The 19,475-nt window shown below is 34.5% G+C and overlaps 2 protein-coding genes across 3 annotated transcripts; both read right to left on the reverse strand.

Moving 5' to 3' along the window:
- Positions 1-338: 338 nt before the first annotated feature.
- On the reverse strand, positions 339-6,560 carry LOC140887995 (mediator of RNA polymerase II transcription subunit 17). The gene is made up of 9 exons (XM_073295664.1): positions 6,163-6,560; positions 5,298-5,549; positions 4,989-5,211; positions 3,591-3,704; positions 3,264-3,349; positions 2,742-3,129; positions 2,145-2,609; positions 1,468-1,785; positions 339-887 (listed from the first exon to the last, which is right to left on the reverse strand). The coding sequence occupies exons 2-9, from the start codon at positions 5,384-5,386 to the stop codon at positions 573-575; spliced, it is 1,998 nt and encodes a 665-aa protein (XP_073151765.1). The 5' UTR covers positions 5,387-5,549; positions 6,163-6,560; the 3' UTR covers positions 339-572.
- Positions 6,561-10,293: 3,733 nt separating this feature from the next.
- LOC140891423 (sulfite oxidase-like) lies at positions 10,294-14,437 on the reverse strand. Of its 2 annotated transcripts, XM_073299900.1 has the most exons (12): positions 14,221-14,437; positions 13,756-13,871; positions 13,608-13,670; positions 13,481-13,517; positions 13,026-13,107; positions 12,152-12,270; positions 11,968-12,063; positions 11,572-11,682; positions 11,398-11,499; positions 11,084-11,131; positions 10,565-10,780; positions 10,294-10,484 (listed from the first exon to the last, which is right to left on the reverse strand). In XM_073299900.1, the coding sequence occupies exons 1-12, from the start codon at positions 14,293-14,295 to the stop codon at positions 10,368-10,370; spliced, it is 1,182 nt and encodes a 393-aa protein (XP_073156001.1). In that variant the 5' UTR covers positions 14,296-14,437; the 3' UTR covers positions 10,294-10,367. The 2 variants fall into 2 exon arrangements, with proteins under 2 accessions (XP_073156001.1, XP_073156002.1); XM_073299901.1 differs by lacking the exon at positions 14,221-14,437 and having other exon boundaries at positions 13,751-14,061.
- Between the last annotated feature and the right edge of the window lie 5,038 nt (positions 14,438-19,475).

A 19,475-nucleotide genomic window follows, 5' to 3' on the forward strand; every position in this document is an offset into this window, starting at 1 on the left:
ATATTGGCATATCATATCATGTGGGTCGTGTGCTCTCATATGTTAGTTAGGCTAATATATTTTATGTGCTTATTATGTGATTAGGTCGCATGATAAATATTGCTGCCTACTCCATGCTAAGAAGTTGGAAAAATAATGCACCACGATAATCATTTTTTAATTGCAACTTTTCACCATTCTCAACAATAATTTGATCATCACGTTGCAAATCTATAGTTCAGCGCATCATATTTTTCAATCTCGAATTAACTAACAATCACAGAATATAAAAAAATGTTACAGCAACATTCTGCTATGATGACATTTTCCAAAACCTCTCAAAGACATAGGACGAGTTTGAATATAGAAGTTGTAGCTAAAAAAAATCATAAATTACATCCAGCGATTCAAATATTAAGATTATATTTCTAATAAATATTTTTGGGGGGAACACTAAAAACATATTCATAACACTACCGTGCTCTCTGGCACCTGAACCGGTGTGACAACTTCTTGCTCGATTGTGTGATATTATAACACAATGCATATCTACTCACGAGAAGTAAAAGAAAATTTTCGATTGATTTAATGTGTCAACAGCTGCACAAGTTTAAAAAGTTCAGCAATGTTGAGTATAAAACATCAAGAGACAAGTACCCCAAGAATTTCCTACTCTCAGATTCGCCTTTCGTTGCATCTGAGTGAAGTTTGTGTTCTTCAGTGGGTCCATCATCCATTATCAACCACCAAGAGATGCATCCATCAATATTATCAGGGTCTACATGAGCCAAAAGACTGACTATTTCGCCATGCTCCAGCTCGAATGCAAGGGATAAAAAATCTCTGTTCGCTTTAATACCGACGACAAGGGCCTCCTCATGCAGCCACTGGATAATATGGCTTGCAATCTACAACAAAATCTCTCAGTTTTAGTTAAGAATATCCATTTAACATCTAACACGCTTTATTTTGTAAGAGTCCATACTGAGAATTTGATTTTAACATTGATAAGGTTGGGCAAAGGGAGAGGAAAATGCAGTTCTAGACAAAAGTTAGTGCGATGCTGCTTTGTCTCAAAGAACAAGAAAACACAAGGGGTACAGAAACAATATTTGTTGCTGCAAAACTTCCACCACCAAATACAGATTGTGCTCTAACCCAGTGTAGAAATTTCGAAAGATCAAACAAGAAAAATATCTTATCTAAACTTTTACTCTGTTACTCCCATACCCATTGGCATAATGAACAGATTCACCTCATCAAACCAGATAAGTAGCATAAGCTTCTTTCAATATAATATAGGAGGGTTAACCTGAAATTGTAGATAAGAAACTACCAAATACAGAAAATGCAAATGAAAGCAGCGACTAAAACAAAACATGATCATTGTTTCATGCAGAAACAGGAAACATCAAAGATGCACAATTGTTAGGCGGCCTGTGCCTTTTACGATTAATATTAAGTATAACTCCACAATGCATTAATTACCTGCTGAAGGAGTATTATAGGAAGATCTGCCAAGTCACAATTGTATCCATTAACAGCACAAGACCCGTCAGCCTTCCCTTTGAAAAGGGCCACCACATTTGGGGCACCTTCCCCTTCAACCTTGATGGAATCATCAATCACCACTACCTTGGTCCAAAACTGAGATCTTACATTCTTCATGTTGCCAGGGCAGGATAACTGAAATTGGCTTCCAGTTTGAAGAATGGATTGAGGTATCTTCATCGAGAGTGTCCAGGTAGATGAACGAGAATGCCAAGTGGGATGAGAAATCAAGTGAATATACGGTGTCCTGCAAACCTTCAAGTGCATATGATACAAATCTAAGATAGAGTAATTTTATGTGTGATTATAAATTCTTACTTTTTACTCTTACATCTATACTATATATTAAGCAAGAGCAAGCGGTCTCTTGGTATGGACATCATCTTCACTTTTGCCCTTATATAGTTATGTAATTACGAATATGCCATTTTCATTATTTTTTTTCATTTCATGAATATTTATTTACGAAAATACCATTTTTAATCTAACTATTTATTATTATAATTTTTTTTTATATTTTCAATTAAAAAAATAGACAATAAAAGGCACGCATCGCGTGCATTCGGGTACTAGTATATCATAATGTAACATGCTGATAGAAATTAAGAGCATACCAGATTTTCCAGCACTGATAGAACTTTATTTGAGAAGATTCTGTGAGCAAGAGACATGCAGAAATGGCCAAGAATGTTTGAGCTATCCTTTACTGATTGACTGGCACTTCGAGTTCCAAATGAAGATGTAGCTGCATTTTTTGATTTGACGAACACAAATTCATGAAATATTTGTCTCAGATAAATCTCAAAACCAACTCGGTTTGGTATCCCCAATATCTTCGTTTTCTCTATCCCGGCTCCAAAATTTAGCCCATCAAATGATCCCAAAGCTTCATCCGTTGCTTCATCAGGTGAATTTTTGTTCGATGCGCGGGCAGTTTGATGAACTTGATCAGATGTTACAAGTGAAATGGAGACAGATGCTTCTTGATCAATACTAAGGCGTAAGTAGTTTTCTCTTATACCAGTCAGATTGGCAGCTAATGATGGACTACATGCTTCGCGATTTACCAGATCGAACACCTAAATCAGGGCAACGAAATACAACAAATAGTTTAGACATACACAACTCGAGTAGAAATCTCCTCCTTAAAGGGATCTATATAGTAGATGTTGAGCAGAGACACTAGAGAGAACAGTTACAAATCAATTTACCTGCTCGTCATATATCGCCCTATGTACGTCACGTAGGATAGAATGTATTCCTTTCACACACTCGTCATCATTCGCATGTTCTTTTCTAGTTTCTTTGGCAGAATTATCAGGCAAGGTTTGTAGCTTTGTCGCGTTATAGTTTCTCCCATAATAAGTAGAACTAAAACCAAGAAACTCAAAGTGAAGAGAGCGGCGTGAATTTTGAGGCAAATTTACAGCAAGCATTCCAGCCTTGTCATGCTCAACAAGAATTGTAGACATAGAAGATGGACGAAAAGCAGAAGCCAAATCATGTAATGAACTATCTAATAAATCAATGTAGAAGCCCTCCTTTCCAGAGGCAGCAGCCACCAAACGGTGTCGTTTAACTTTCCAATTTTGTTGCAATCTGTCATTCATGAGAAATGTGGACAAAAGTTTAAAATTGAGAGGGAGTAAACTATTAAGATGTCCGACAAATGATATTTGTCTTGCTCACATAACATGGAAGGTTACGACTTCCATGAAACAATCCAAATTTACCTAATGAGGGCACCATAGAATCTAGCTTCTCTGGCCACCTGCTCTCCCAGTGCTCTGGCAGATTGCTTGAAATATTTTCCAAGATGCTAAACAATGAAAGAAATCATACAAACATAATGCATCATAGCATTGAAATGCAGAAATAATAGACAACAGCCTGAAAGACATTCGCAAACCTGCTAAGAAAATGCAGATCAATATACCACCAAAAAAAGAAAGAAAGAAAAAGAACTCATCTCTGCTGGGAAATTCCAAAATGATACATATGTTTGTTAATAACACAAGACTAAAATAGGGTAAAATGCAAGGTATAACAAATACAAATACCCGAAAACTTTGTAGCTTGGTTGTTGTAGACACAGCGAGGTCAGAGAGAAGCTCATTAGGCAACTGCTTTGGCCGTGTCATGCCAGCTACTGTTACAGAATCATTTGCCTCTACCTGTATAAAGCATATCATACATACGATCACGTAAAAAACAAATTTTTGGCCGTACTTTTCTTTAAATCTCTCCATTTACCATGCTTCCTGTTCTAAATTATTGTTTCATACATGCAGCAATAACTATGAGGAGTAAAAAAACAATATGAAACGATGCATGAAGTATAATTACATTGGAAAGATGTGCATTTTTATTACAAATAAATTATTATGATATACCAAAAATGGGAAGTCTGGGGTAAACTCGTAATTACAGATTGCAAATAGAAATCTGGCAGACCAAGCCAAAAAAAAACAACTTCAAGATAGTTCATCAACGTAGTCCAGCCTGTCTGACTATTCTTTGAACTATAAGACACCAGAAAATCCCACTATCATGCTTACTATTGTCAAGAGAACTGAAAATTAGAATGATGTCAAGCAACAAGTTGATCAAAATGCATAGCTATACATAAATTAAAGCCAAAAATGCAATAAACAACTAAACATTCAAATTCTGTACGACTACGAGCTAATTTTCTCGATTTGATTACAGAATACCAAAAATGCTTGAAAGCATAACCAGGGGATGATTCATCCTACAGGGTAAATTTTTCTCGTGTTTAATGCTACTCTGTACCCTCAATTAGGACCTACTTTGTTTGGGTCTATTCATTGCGTATTTGTGTGCAAGCTAAATCTTTCAATCTGATAACATAATATAATATAAAAAATGTGCATATTTAGAAAAGTAACTAGCGGAAGAACATCATGAATTCATCATTTATCCTACAATCTAACACGAGGCAAGTAATAATGTAGGTGCCATCTAGGAAGGTAGAACCTTCAGTGGGTATAACTGCAGCTGAGGAAGGTGGCTCATTTTCCACATTTCCCCAGGCTTAAAGCTACATCATACCCTCAATTAGGCCATACTCATTAGGATTCCAGACATGACGCATTTTAATTGCTATCCTTGAGAACTTGCTTTTGGTAACAGCAGTCCAACTTAGACTATGAACTAAAGTCTCATATTGAATTTACAATTTGTCTACAAACGTATAAAGAGAAATTATCATTTAGAAGGAAACTGTATAACCTTCTCAAAAACTATATTTAGTTGAGCCTTGTAAAACACCTAATAGCTTATTAACATGAAACTCACAATCAAAGAAGGAATCCTCCGGAATAAAATTTTAAATTGATGCATAATGGATATAATGCACTCATCCATTCGTGTCAAGTAATTGATAAATCATCCAATTTGGGATTTCAAAAGACAAGATTGGCATATTCATAATTTACCGTATTAATGAGATCGATGATAACGGAGAGCTCTTGGTGTGCAAGCTGTAGATTCTCGACTAAGCTCTGCCATTGCCCTGATTGCTGATTGGTGGTTGTAATATCCTTTGCAGACGTCGCACCTTCCTTCTTCTGCTTTTTACTGGGATCTTCTCTCTCCACCACCCAGGCAAAATCAATTCTCCTTATCAAGTTTACTCTCTTCTCATCATAACCCACGTCACTGCCACATATATAAGAATATACACATCAACTATGTGTCAATCAATGCTTAATATGTAATGGAAAAAGAAAGTGGGCAAGTCAGACGGTGGAAAGTGTTCAAAGCCATTTTCCTCTATAGCATCCAGGCGTTTTATTGGGAGCTTATCAAGAGAGACTTTAAGATCTCCATCCATTTATCTTCTAAAGATTTCAGGGAAATTTGCACCAATGGAAGTGAACCCGAGATTGAGGAGACAGAAAGAGAGGTCTCTCAGCAGGGAATCATTAAATCAAGATAGTAAGATGAGGCCTTCGTAGAGACTTGGGAATGAGTGGCAAATACAAGAAGTTCATTGTCTGAAATATAGAAAGAATGTGTAAGATAATTAGAATGCATTGTAAAATACAGAAACAAGTAACAAAAAATACCTATATTGTTAAAAATCAAATGAAAATAATTACAATAAAGCATCTCTATCAAGGCCCATCCTAATAAGTAATAATTAATGATCCCAAAAATAGTTGTGTGATTTATCTAAAACAACACACCGTATTGCATTTTTTGAAGCTGAATGCCTTATGCATCATTCACCCATTTTAAAACCCAACACAACTTGTGAAAAAATGAGTACTCTGTTTTAGCAATAAGAAACTTAAGATAGCGACAGCAATAACAAACATAAACCGCCAGTAAAAAAGAAAAGCGTCCGTCAGCAAATGCAATTCAAATCAAATTATGCTAAACAAACCAAACTTTCGTCAGAAAAACATTCAGATTTGCTCAACAAGAAGTTTGATTTCATGAAAACAGTGAGTATGCGAGGAGATATATAGAGAGAGAGAGAGTGCAATCCTGGAAATAAATGGGCAGGCAAGAATTATACTCTTTTGATCCAAGTCACGACCACTATAGTCTGACCTAAGTATTAAACTGCAATCAAAACTACAAGCTATCAAGTGTGGAACTTACATAGAAAGACATAATGACAAGCAAACCACAACAAATGTGCATGAGTCACATTATCATCGAACATGACAGCCGCCGCCGCCGCCGCCGATACTATATCGCAAAAGTGGGCAATCGCCCGGCAGAAGCGCAGCTCCCCAGTGTCTTTGATTTATTTGGCAGTAAATGTTTCAATTTTACCAATCTCGTTGGTAGAAAAAGGGGTAATAGTAAGGCTAATGGGTTTGGGAATAGATGGAGCAAAACAAAGCGCCGTTATGTGGTGAGGTTGCGCATATATTTGTTTTTGCAAAATCACACTTACCGCGGTTCACAACAGCGGGTTTGACGGGGCAAAATAGTCTTTAATGGTAAAGAGTAATTATCAGAGCTTTCCATTTCTATGTTACCCAGCGTCTTTGTCCACGACTCCACGTTAATACTTGTGCCCCGTCAAACCCTAATGACATTGTCGTTTTGTTGGAACCAATCGAGATGTTACAGTTTTAGTCTAGACCTCGGTTCAACTTATTATATGTACCTTTTGTGATAAAAATAAATTAACCATGACACCCATAACACCTTTTGGGCGGTCTGGAGTGAATTTTTGCAAGCTAACTCATTTGCCTTGTACTCCACCAAAATGTGTTAACATTGATTGGGCTGTTTATTTGTTGGAGGCTTTCCGAAACACTAGTCAGTTTAGTGATAAAGTGATTCCTATTCGGTCGATTAGCTCGGATCAGGTGTGGCGTCCCCCTTTGCCTGATAATTTGAGACTCGATGTTGATGCGAAATTTGATATTGAAGCTCGGAACATATGCAGTGTGGTAGCGGTTGTTCGTAATTTTCAAGGACGTGTGGTGGGTGCGAAATTTGGATTGATTCGGTACCTCTTGCAAATTATATTTATATATCATATTCTTTTATTTTATTTTCTAAGTTTAACCAAAATTGACTGTTCAAAGGTTTGAGATAATGATATTGGTTTTATGGGCATTATTATAAAAAGTAATATCTAATAATATTTTATTATATCCGTTTAACAGAATTGATTAACTGAAATTGATGTTTTCAAGAAAATAATAATAATAATAATAATAATAATAATAATAACTGAAATTGATAAAAAAAAATATATCTTATTTACTCACTATTTAATTAAAAATTTGCTATTCTTAACTAATGTGGTCAGGTGCATAACGAAATTACAGTAAAACCATTATTTTATTTTCAAACACACAAAATTGGTGCGTATAAGTAATTCACATTTATTATTTTAAAATATGATTTCTTTTAAAATTTTCAGTATTATATTTATCTATATTTTAAAATCCAATTACATCTTATTTATATCTTAAAATTTTTAGATAGCTCATTACACAAAGAAAAATAAAAAATTCGTCTTAAATAGATAACAAGTTTTAGATAGCATCGACAGTTTCCTTGCCGTCTTGGTTTTCGAATATTGTTTCACTCGATTATTTGACTATTTGAGTATGTTCCAATGAAAGGTTTAATTTTTAAAGAAAAAAAAAAAGACAAATGTTAGCATTCATAATTTCAAAGACAAATACATAGGTAAAAGCGTAAAGCTAAACATCAACTCCTATCAATAAAAAATTAATTGTAATCATCATTGTTTGAAAATATAGCAACATTAAAGTTTATAAAATAAATCATATAGTAAATTTTATATTTAAGTTTTTCAACAACATTATTCAATAACGTAAATGTTGTTAATAGGTAATGGAAGAAACAACTTTAAAATAAATAAATAAATAAATAAATAAATAATCACACTATCGGCAAAGAAGGATAAATACCAACGAGGTTGCTATTCAATTTTAATTTTAAATTTAAAAAACACATGAATCAAACTAATTGTTATCGAATTTTCTTAAAGATATTTGTTCCTAAACAAATATTGAGTAAAAAATCTATATATCTATACAATATTATCTATACTATATTATAATACTTGAGACCCTTATAAAAACTGTTTTTGGTATGGTGTGAGGACACCAAAATTTTCTTCTAATTTTGCCCCTTAATTGCAGCCAAATTTTCAGGTTGCCGTTTTTCAAATTTTCTCTTCAATTGGAAATCTAACTACTCACTCACATGCATTTTCGAAACACAAAATTTTAATATTATACATTATATTCCACAAGCAACGCGTGTGCTACGTAACTAGTATCAAATAAAAGATGTGAGTATTTTTAAATGTTTCCGTTTTGAAAATACTTAAAACAACTATTGATTTTTTGAGGATCATACAAACATCATCTTAGGTTGGTCTTAGCTCTTCGGAAGCCTAACCATCCACATATAAATCCTTCATACATAATATATGTTAGAGTAGATGCCCTGTAAGCCAAATATTGGTCAGGGGATTTTATTGACTCAAGTGTAATAACAATCTTTATTTTAATATAATTAATCTTTTATTTGACATTTTCTTTATCTGTATACCCATGCAAGCTGCATAGATAAAGACCTTGAATATACTATAGTAATATATGAGGTTGTACATATGATGACAATCATGAAACACATATTATTAATTATTGTATATTCTAAATCAAGTTCCTAGTCGATTGAGCCGTCCAAAATAAGGATAAGGATCACTCGAGCTCGAGACTAGAATCTGTGATGATGTATACCACGTTTCATTGATATGAACATAGAGATATTCAATCATACAGATTGGTGCTCATACGATGAGTTCACTGAACTACCCTCCCTCGGACTTTCCAAGTGGTTATCATTCATCGAGTGGATAAGTCTGTGGTTATGGTTGTACACCATTAGTCCTTATGACCCAGGACAACACTGAGGCTCTACATGCTAGGACTTTACTTTGACTCGTTTACCGACTCCATGAGGTTCATCAGGTGGCGAGGTTGGGTACAGTTGCGACACATGTAGGAGCCAGTGCATTGTAGTCGGGGATTCACCGCTCACCTACGGGTGTGGACATCCTATTTGATAAAATGAGATAATAGTGCATGGAATCTCTGGCCAGAGTATAAGATGTGTAGTAGAGTAAAATGTTTACCAAGTTACACATGCGATGCCACTATGTATTCTAAAAGACATCACATCGTTATCGAAATTCACATGCAACCCTCGATATACCAATGGTTGCAATTTCGATCGGGATATATGAGATGAAGGGACTGTACTGTACGTTAACCATAATCGACTGGTTCTTGCAGGCACTATCAGTGATACCTAGGGAATCATGTGGCGGTGTTACTTAACGCTCTTACCATGATTCGATGGGTTAAATCAGAAATAAGTTCTGACATTTTATGATCAAGGAGTTGATGCATAGAATGGGGCTAATAAGGGTAAGCCTGGACCCACAGCTAGTTGTATCCCTGAACCATTGAGGGTTACACAAGTACTGGTTTTCCTGTTCCAGTTGAGATAATAAATTCAAAGAGTTGAATTTATGATAAACAAATTAGACTGGATCGATATATAAGCTTATAAATGGTTTATAAGAGCTTATAGAAATTTTTGAGAGCAACATTAATTAAAAATATTTAATTAATTTTTCCGAGTTGAACTTGGATTTAAGGACCCATACAATATATATATATAAGTAATTGATTGAGGGGAAATATAGCATTCGAGGCTCTCAGAAGAAATTGTTTCTTCGCTGCTCGAAGCTCTCTTCTCCAGTCATCTTTTTTGTTTTTCTCTTCGTTAAATTTATTCTTCTTTTAAGTGCAATTTAGAAGAGGAACAGGAAATCCGGTCGTGGATCTGATTCGGAGATTAAAGAAATGAATCGTTCGTAGGAATTTATAACAAGAGCTATTTTTGAAATTGTTTCGAAATAGTTGGAGTCATCGTCAATCTTTTAAGATTGATAGGTATAATCTCTTAACACCCTATGAACTTTAAATAAACCATACGAGTGTCCAAGTATTTTTGAACGCCAAAATAAAATTTTAAACTTTCGCTGCGTTTTGGGCACGATAGAGATCCGAGATCCAACAATATAAGCAATATAAGCAATGATCAAGAGCATCTTCCTATGTATATAGGTTGATTGAGGAATTTTATAACAAAGAATTTCAAACCAAATAAATTTTGGAATTATAGATATAAAAATCTATTCTCGAGATGAAATAACTCCACACAAATAATATTTAATTATCGAGATACTTGAAATATTACGCAGTCCACAGAAGTACAGAACATTGGCTAATTTATTATAGATTTGAGTGAGCAGTTACAACTTTGACACGATGCCAGGAGGTATTTAGTATTCCTCTCAGGTTCCATATCACTTGTACATTTTCAGGTTGCACATTTCCAGCTGTATCCACCTGGAGTAAATGCAAATTAAATGGCCAAAATCTCCATAGAAAGTTTCATTAATCACAATACAAAGAAATTTTATATATACCGCTTTGGCAGCAATCTCCGTGCTCTGTTGGATATCGGCCTCAGCCTCAAAAAGCACCCATGCCCATTTATCGCTACTTGCGTCTTCAGGAATGTATGGAACTCCATGTTTCTGATATTTCAAGGCCTCCGTCCAGGTTTTGCCACCATCAATAGATACGTCCACCCTCTCTATACCGCGCCCACCTCCTGATAACGCGTAACCCCTTATAGTTACCTGAACATTCACGGACCCGGCAACTTCAGTGTGAATATCAGAATTCAAGATCAGTTTGCCTTGGTACGATGCATTAAAATTACTAACGGACCAAAAGTTATCTTCAGCATTATCGGGTTCATAGGCAACTGGACAACAATCTAACAGCATTACAGTTGTTGGTCTGAATAGCATTTGAACTGTTCGTTCTCAAAGTTGATGAGAGGTGAGGAAACATGAAATTAAGCGTAGACCATTGAAACTGCTAGTCATCTAACCAGTTCAAAAGAATTGAAGCATAATACCGGTCAATATGTTACCGACCTTTCCAGGCTTCATCATGCTTACATCCTCCAGAGAACATATTGCACACTGCAAACACCATGTCACAAAGCATTATTCAAGAATCATCAACTTCAAGAACAAGGAAAAGAAACATCAAGTGAAACCCTAAAGAAGCATCCATTAAAAAATTTTATCACTTCATGTGTTCTCAGAATGCATTACTTACTTTGGCTAAGATTTTCATGAATTTCTCCATAATGATAGGTAACCTCATAGCATGAAAAAAGTGGTAGAATGGCCATACCGTTCCACCAACTCAATAACATATCAATATAAAACAACTCAGGTGGTACCTGGACAGGGAAATCCATTTGTGGCCGCCTCATAGACCAATCAATATTATCCCAATCAACCCAGGGTGGGAACATTTTATAATCTCTTTGCATAAAAAATCCCTGCAGAGAAAAATATGAACTTCATTAAGTAGGTCCAATCATTTTTGGAGAATTCACAAGGAAATTTGTCACCTGACATTCTTCAGCAATGATGTTGATGGAATCAAGCCACTTGACAGAACGAGCGCCAATAACACCAGGGACAATCCCACGTAAGGGATATCCATGATCTCTATTAAGAGTCTTCTCTCATAACATGCAGATTAGAAAAAGAAAACTTTGAGTTTACATCTCTAGGAAAAATAAATCAGTGATCAATTGAGCTTAATAAAACAATAGCATGAAAATTGATACAATGGCGGCATCAAATGTGGAAAAAGTTTGTAAAGAGGTGATTAATCAGCACAAAGATAGAAACTATTGGCAGAAGCCAGAAGGAAAAAAAGAATGCAAAGATATATGCATTTCTCCCTCCTCTTATCAGTTTGAAAACTTTTAAAGAGGTCAAAGAAGGCAAGAATACAATACCTCTCGATTCATCTCATAAGCTAGCAAGACATCAGCCTCAGGGTTTGTGGCCTGGCTTAGCGGAATTGATGCTTTATAAGGACCACCATTCTCTTCCTGAAGTCATAGTGATGGCCATTATAAGCTTTCATACACTATGCCATGAAGAAGAAGGGTTTAACCAGGAAAAAACCCAATTGATTACCTTACACTTGTCAACGCTTACAAATTCTACATGTCTTCCTCCAGATGGTGTGCTGTGTGAGTGCTTGGGAATTCCAATGAGTTCAAGGACATCAGCTAATTTGGCTCCACTCCACACAGCTGCAGTGAACATGTAAGATGCAAAATCAATAGGCTAAACAATCACAACAGAGACTCTATTTCAAACACCTTTGAAACTTTGACAAAGAAGTAGAATAACCATATCAACTTGTCAAAGTCATCCAAAGTCCAAACCTATAGCCTTAGAACATGTTCAATCAAACGCAAAAGCAAACAAACAAATGATAATGTGCACTTATAAATTATGTTTTGTGTATTGCGATTAAGAATAATGTGCCAATTCTTCTCCATACTATTCCAAGAAACAAGACCCGACAGGTTCTGAGCCGGTGGGAAGAAAATACAAGTTAAATAAACTTGATACTCTAAACCTTTGAAAGGTGAAATAATGAGTCGATGGAAAACAAGAAGTTAGCATTGGGAGACATCACAAAAGTGAGACTTTTCAAACACAAATTTCCCCCACTTCTTTTGTCTTACATGTACCAAATAAAGAAAGAAATTTAGTGGGAGGTAAAAATTAATCTAAGCTCCAGAATTATGAGTAAGTAGCTTTTCTTCCTCAATAGATTACATTTATCACCACATTTTTCATACACAATGATCATTCCATTAGCCTGGTACTGGCATGGTATTTGAAATAAAGGATTTAGACAAAGAGTATTAAGGAACAAAATAGATGATCTCTCTGAAGTTGAGTACGGCAATATTGTAATTTTTTTTATGGCTCGTACTCCCTGGACAAACAACTTTTCCATCAGAATCAAACCACAATCATCGAAGCATGGACTAACCATTTCCAAGGGCAGCAACATCCCATCCAACTCCTTTCACATTTCGAGTTCTACTCATGGCAGTCCTCCTATTTCCAGCACACTGAATAAGTATAAAACATAGATCAACATTTTGGACAAAATAGAACTCCAAATCCACAAAACAAATTAGATTATTTGAGGCGAAAAGCACTCATTTTCAAACACAAACTTGAAATGCATTATTTACTTTTTAAAAAATAAACGATTGAGATACTCATTTCATAAGCAATACCGTCGAAAACCTATGAAGTCTCGGAGGATTATTCAATTAAATAAACTTGAGGATTTATAAACCACCAAAAGAGAAAAGATACAGTCCTTTCCAGTCCTGATCACAGTGGATCCCACCACTTGGAACAGATGCACCGTAGAAGAAATGAAAACGTATCTATGTTAATAACAAAAAAACTAGAAAGACAAGGTGCAAATATTACCTGTAAAGTGGCTGTGACAGTATATTTCGGGAGCTTCCTATTATTCATCAAACAATGAAATGTAAGGTCCTAATTCAAGTAAGCCCGTTAAAAAAAAACATCGAAACTGTTATATCATTTCAAGCACCAGATATCTTTCATGAACAATTTTCTGGGAGTTTGTATCAGACCAGTGACCGAAACATTGTATCTGCAGATAAAAAAATTATTCCACCGGATAAAACTCATACAGTTCACGAAAAAAACATTAACATAATGTAAATTGGGCACCAGACTTCTCTATGTCATCAACTATTGGAATCGGTCCATGGTTCCTCTTATAAAAGTAGTTCACTGGCGTAACATAAGATGAAACCAATGCAGAACGATGCGGCTCCGCATTAAAGGGATCCTGGACCAAAACTGAGCATGATCAACACTTAGCTTCCACATCCACAGTTTCTTTTAAAAATGACAATCCATAGAAAAACAAAACATATTTAGTTTTAAAAAATGGAAATTTAAAGGAACTAAAGAAGCAAGTCTATCAAAATGGAAGGCTCTTTGAGCAAATCGCGGAGTATCAGATTGTCCACAAAAAAGTTCATTTCCCTCAGAGAAACCTCCTATACACCAGAATTTGCAACAGAATCAAACGCAAGCAGGAAATCAAAAGCCGAAGCCCAAAAGGCGGGAAAATCGACGCAAAACAAAAGGGTTCTCTAATTAAAAAAAAAAAATTGGGTAGGAAATGAAATTACCTTGGCATTAACGACAAGATCAGGGTGGCGAGGAGGCTCTTGCGAGTAATCCGAAGGTGCAATCAGCCCCGACATGGAGAGAGAATGAGAGGGGGCAGGCGGCGATTCAAATACTCTTGTTCATATATAGCAATTTCCTTGTTGCATTAGCTGACAATTTGTGGGTTTGGTGGGTGGCTTGCATGGGGCGCTAACCCTCGTTTCTCCCGTTTCAATTTTAAAAGCAGGCCTTGGAATACCAAACGACAAGATTATCATTGAAACTCTGCTGCTTTCGTGAGACAGATATCTTATTTGCTTTTTAATAAAAAAAATTTTATTTTTGTGCTAAGATTACTATTTGTTTATGTTAAACTTACTACTAGGATTAACCTGTCTCATTGATAAAGATTTGTAAAATCATCTCGCAATATACTTATTGTTATTTTAAGCTAGAGTCAAGCATACGTACGTACACGGTTATATGTATGATAATAATACATATATTGTTTTTGAAATTATAAAATTATGTGCACTTAAGGTACCGTTTGGTAGCCATTATTATTAATTTATGTATAACTTATCGCATTCAATCTCGCGTTTTTCTCGACATATTATTTATCCATCTATTAATTATTAATTTTACATCAATCAAATCATCAATAATTTATTTTACATCAATCAAATTATTTAATTTAAATTACTATCTTACCCCTTATAAATAATATTATTTTATATTATATATATTTTTAAAAAGATAAAATAGCAATTTAATTTTTTAATATAATATTTAATCAATCAAAATCAAATATACTATAATCAATCAATCAAATCCAATAATATAATAACTATCATTTCTTATTTATTTTTTTATTACAATAAATTACTTATCTATATATTATTTATCTCATCACTCAAAACCAAACGGTACCTTATAAGAGAAAGATTTACAGTGTGTTTGGATGTCTAAAAAATGGAATTTGGAATTGGATTTGGATTTGGAATTGGATTTGGATTTTAAAATCCATGGAATTGAAATTCCATTTTGTGTTTGTCAAAAAGTTAAAATATATTTTGAAATTTGATATTATAAATTTTGGATAAATGATATTTTATAAAAAATTATAAAAAAAAAGTTAAAATATATAAGTAAAGTATATGAATTTATTATTAAAAATAATTTTATTGCTTTATAAACTCAAATCCCGTGAAATCCCGTGAAATCCGACCAATTTTGTCAAGATTTCACATAACTAATTGAAATCCCATCAAATCCCACCAAATACCAATCCCGTTTCGAAATCTCAAGTTGCCAAACAGTGAATTAAAATATTTTTATTGGGTTTCAAAAACAACCGTTTATGTACATACACTATTTTCCTTAAAACTGACCCAATGCCGATGGTGGTGTGGTACTGTGGTGTGTTGTGCTGTCTTTAATTTATTTTTAAAAAATATAAAAAAAAACTTATTTTTTTTAAAAAAAATCTAATAAAAAATTATTAATTTTAAAATTAAAATGAAGTCAGCTGAAATGAATAAAATAAAATATTAAAAAAGAATAAAATTCATTTTGTTGTACGAATTATTGATAAACTATTAATATATGATCTATTGAGAATGATTTAATTGTTACATGATCAAGTTACAAAGTCAATTTTACTCTTTATTTAAATTATTTCAAATTCCAATATTTTTGTTAAATTTAAATAAATACACATTTTGTTTTTCAAAATTATTTTATTAATTACAATTATAAGCAAGAATTTTATTTATTTAAATTATTTATTATAAAAAAATTTGTCATATTTATTTTACGAAAACATTATAGATATTAATTAATAAAAACATACACATGTATATCTATATAACAATTGATAAATTATATATTCAAAAATAATATATGTTAAAACTATTTATAAATATAAAATAAAATGATTTTTTTTAATCAATGTTATAATATTATTATTTACTAGCGGCCGAAGCACACGCGATGCGTGTGTAATATAATTTTTAATATCATGATTCATACATACATAATAATTTTTTTCAAAAATATTTGATTTGATTATGATAATTTAGAAAATAAATATACATGAAGTGTAGCTATGTTTTTTGTTTTTTTATAAATTATTATGATAAAATGTGGTATTTATAAATAAAGAATTACCCAGCACTGAAATGTTGAAAATAATTAACAAAGATCACAATTGTTTGGACAAAAAAATACTCAGGTAATTAGAAATATATCCAATTCATTGGTTCCAACTTACAAATTATTTGTATTCAAGAATTTTATTTTATACAAAAAATATATGTAAAATTTTGATATTTGTTTCTTGTCTCCTGCAAAATCAAAGACATAATAAAAAAAAACACAAACCAAAGCTCAATAACTACAGTGATATTTAAAAACAAAACAAAATTTTCAATTTTCTTGTCCTAAACAGCCAAACCAACTCCAATGATCATATCTGACGCAAAATTGTTTAGATTCATAAATCAAATATTTATTTCGTTAATGACCCAGTATATTATGCAAATAATTACATGCATCGTATTTCAAACAGCAACTTTATTCTGAAATTTTATTTCCGACATTTCATCGAGCAAGTGAAGAGCAATTTTATGTTCAACTATTGAAAGAAATAATCAATCCTCTTTCTTATTCGAACAAGAACTTTTCCTTAATAGAAAAATAGCAAGTGAAGAGCAATTTTATGTTCAACTATTGAAAGAAATAATCAATCCTCTTTCTTATTCGAAGAGGAACTTTTCCTTAATAGAAAAATAGCCTATGCCGCTATCGTCTTTAGTCTCTAAACCCTCGTAAGGCCTCAAATCTGTTGGTCCCAAGTGCGGCATCACGAGATAAAAACTATGAAAATTGAAAAATAAATAGACACCAAGATTTACGTGGAAAACCCCCAAATAATTATTAGGGTAAAAACCACGGGCAAGACCAAAAGATTCCACTATAATATTTGGAGAATTACAACCTCTCTCTGTGTTTCCAAAGAGACACTCACTCTCTTATACAGGAGAAAACCTATCTCACAAATATATATAGAAATAAATAAGGAAGATGAAGAACTCAAGATCAGAAGAAAGAAACTTGAGATGGGATACTTAGAATGCCGAGAGGATGCACCTATTTATAGTGCAATTCCTCGGTGCAAATGAGAAAGAAAATTCAATTATGAATTTCCTTCATATATTTGCCGTCCACTTGGCCTGCCACCTCTTTGTTCTGATTCAAAATTTTCTGCCTCAATTAATGCAAGTGGCCACCTTTGCCTACATTTCTCCCACTTGGAGATTTGATTGAGAATCAAACATATCTCCACACATCCTTTCAATCTTGCCATTTTCGCTGCTTACATTTCTGCTAGGCCACTTGAGGATCCACACCACTCGAACTTATCAATATTCACTGGCTTGGTCAGAACATCAGCTATGTTATCCTTCGTATGGATCTTCTGCATATCCACACTTTCTTCCTCTACTACTTCCCGTACAAAGTGAAATTGAACTCCAATGTGTTTAGTCCTGGAATGAAAGGCTGGATTCCTTGCAATGTGCAAGGCACTCTGACTGTCACAAAACAGAGGAATCTTTTCTTGTTTGTGCCCAAGCTCCTCCAATAACCTTTGAATCCATATTGCCTCCTTGCAAGCTTGAGTATCTGCTATGTATTTTGCCTCCGTTGTAGATAATGCCACAACTGTTTGTAGTTTTGAAACACAGCTGATTGCACCTCCTGCAACTGTAAACACATAACCAGTAGTAGATTTTCTTTTATCTGGATCACCCGCATAGTCTGAATCCACATAGCCCCAGAGTGTAAAATCTGATCCTCCAAAACATAATGCAGCATTCGAGGTACCCTTAATGTATCTAAGAATCCTCTTAACTGTGCTCCAATTCTCTTGTACAGGATTCGCCATATACCGACTGACTGCTCCCACTGCTTGTGCAATGTCTGGTCTTGTACAAATCATGTCGAACATTAAACTTTCCACTGCTGATGCATACGGTACTCGAGACATCTCCATCTTCTCTGCTTCACTGCTAGTGTAATGACTCTGCATGGTATCACCTACTAACTGGCAACTAATAGCATGCATTAAACTTAATACAGCAAAATAACTTAACAGAGTAAAACATGCGGAAACAAAACCATAATTTACATATCAGCTTAGTAACATAATCCAGGCTTAAATCTGTAGTGATACAACCAAATCGAAATCTTAAACAGTAAACATTATACAGCTATATCGAATCCTGCTGTATAATAAAATCCTCAAGGCTCCTGCTCCCTAGTCCTGCCTTGAATTACCAGCTCCGTCCATCCTGCGACCTGCCCCATGGAATAGGGTGTCCAAGATAACAACTAGGACGTGAGCGCTAACGCCCAGTACATAGACATGAGTAAACATATGTATATAATGCATGCAACATGATGACTGGTACAGGGTCATCTGAAAAATCATGCTCAGAACCGGCGCCACATGAGTGCTTCCACCGCACGGATCAACCTCTGGGTACAACCACACTCGTCTAGTACACCAGAGTAGACAGACATAAATGCCCCCGCCGTCGCGGTACTCCAGTGACAGACTATCGTGTATAGAGCTGAGCGGCTCTATAGTCAGGTATCACAAGGTATAGGCTCAACGTGTATATGCACATGACATATGAATATAGAAAGCGGTAAATCATATATCATGCCATATAATAATGCCAAATAAATGCAATATATAAACATGTATACTCCCTGGCAATCTCAGTCAATGTGTACGTACCTCTAGGCTAGTTCAAGTATAGTAAGATCCTAGGTTCCAAGCCTATATTCAAAAGTTCACCGTATCACTACATAAATTTTATAAGCCTTAACTAAGCTAATAAGTACTCCCAAAACTTAAATAGATTCCCGGACCATACCTTCGTCCGTAGTTAGCCCTTTGAAGTCGCTAGTCCCGGATGACTATAACCACACCTTGGTTATTCCAGAACCTCTATTATAACCGATAGGGCTCTCAAGTGTATATCTCACACTATATAACTGAAGAAAGAAACTCGGGAATTCGTATTTTAAAATGAAATCGAACGAGCCCTATTTATAGGCAAAATTCCCGGCCAGGATCGGAACTTCCGATTTCAGGATCGGAGCTTCCGATCCAGCTCATTGCATGCATGTGTGACACTTCAGGATCGGAACTTTTGATCGGGTGATCGGAGCTTCCGATCTGCTCTACGTTCAACATTTGTCAAAA

The sequence above is a fragment of the Henckelia pumila genome, chromosome 3 (assembly GCF_033568475.1).
Source record: "Henckelia pumila isolate YLH828 chromosome 3, ASM3356847v2, whole genome shotgun sequence".
In the NCBI taxonomy this organism is placed as follows: domain Eukaryota; kingdom Viridiplantae; phylum Streptophyta; class Magnoliopsida; order Lamiales; family Gesneriaceae; genus Henckelia; species Henckelia pumila.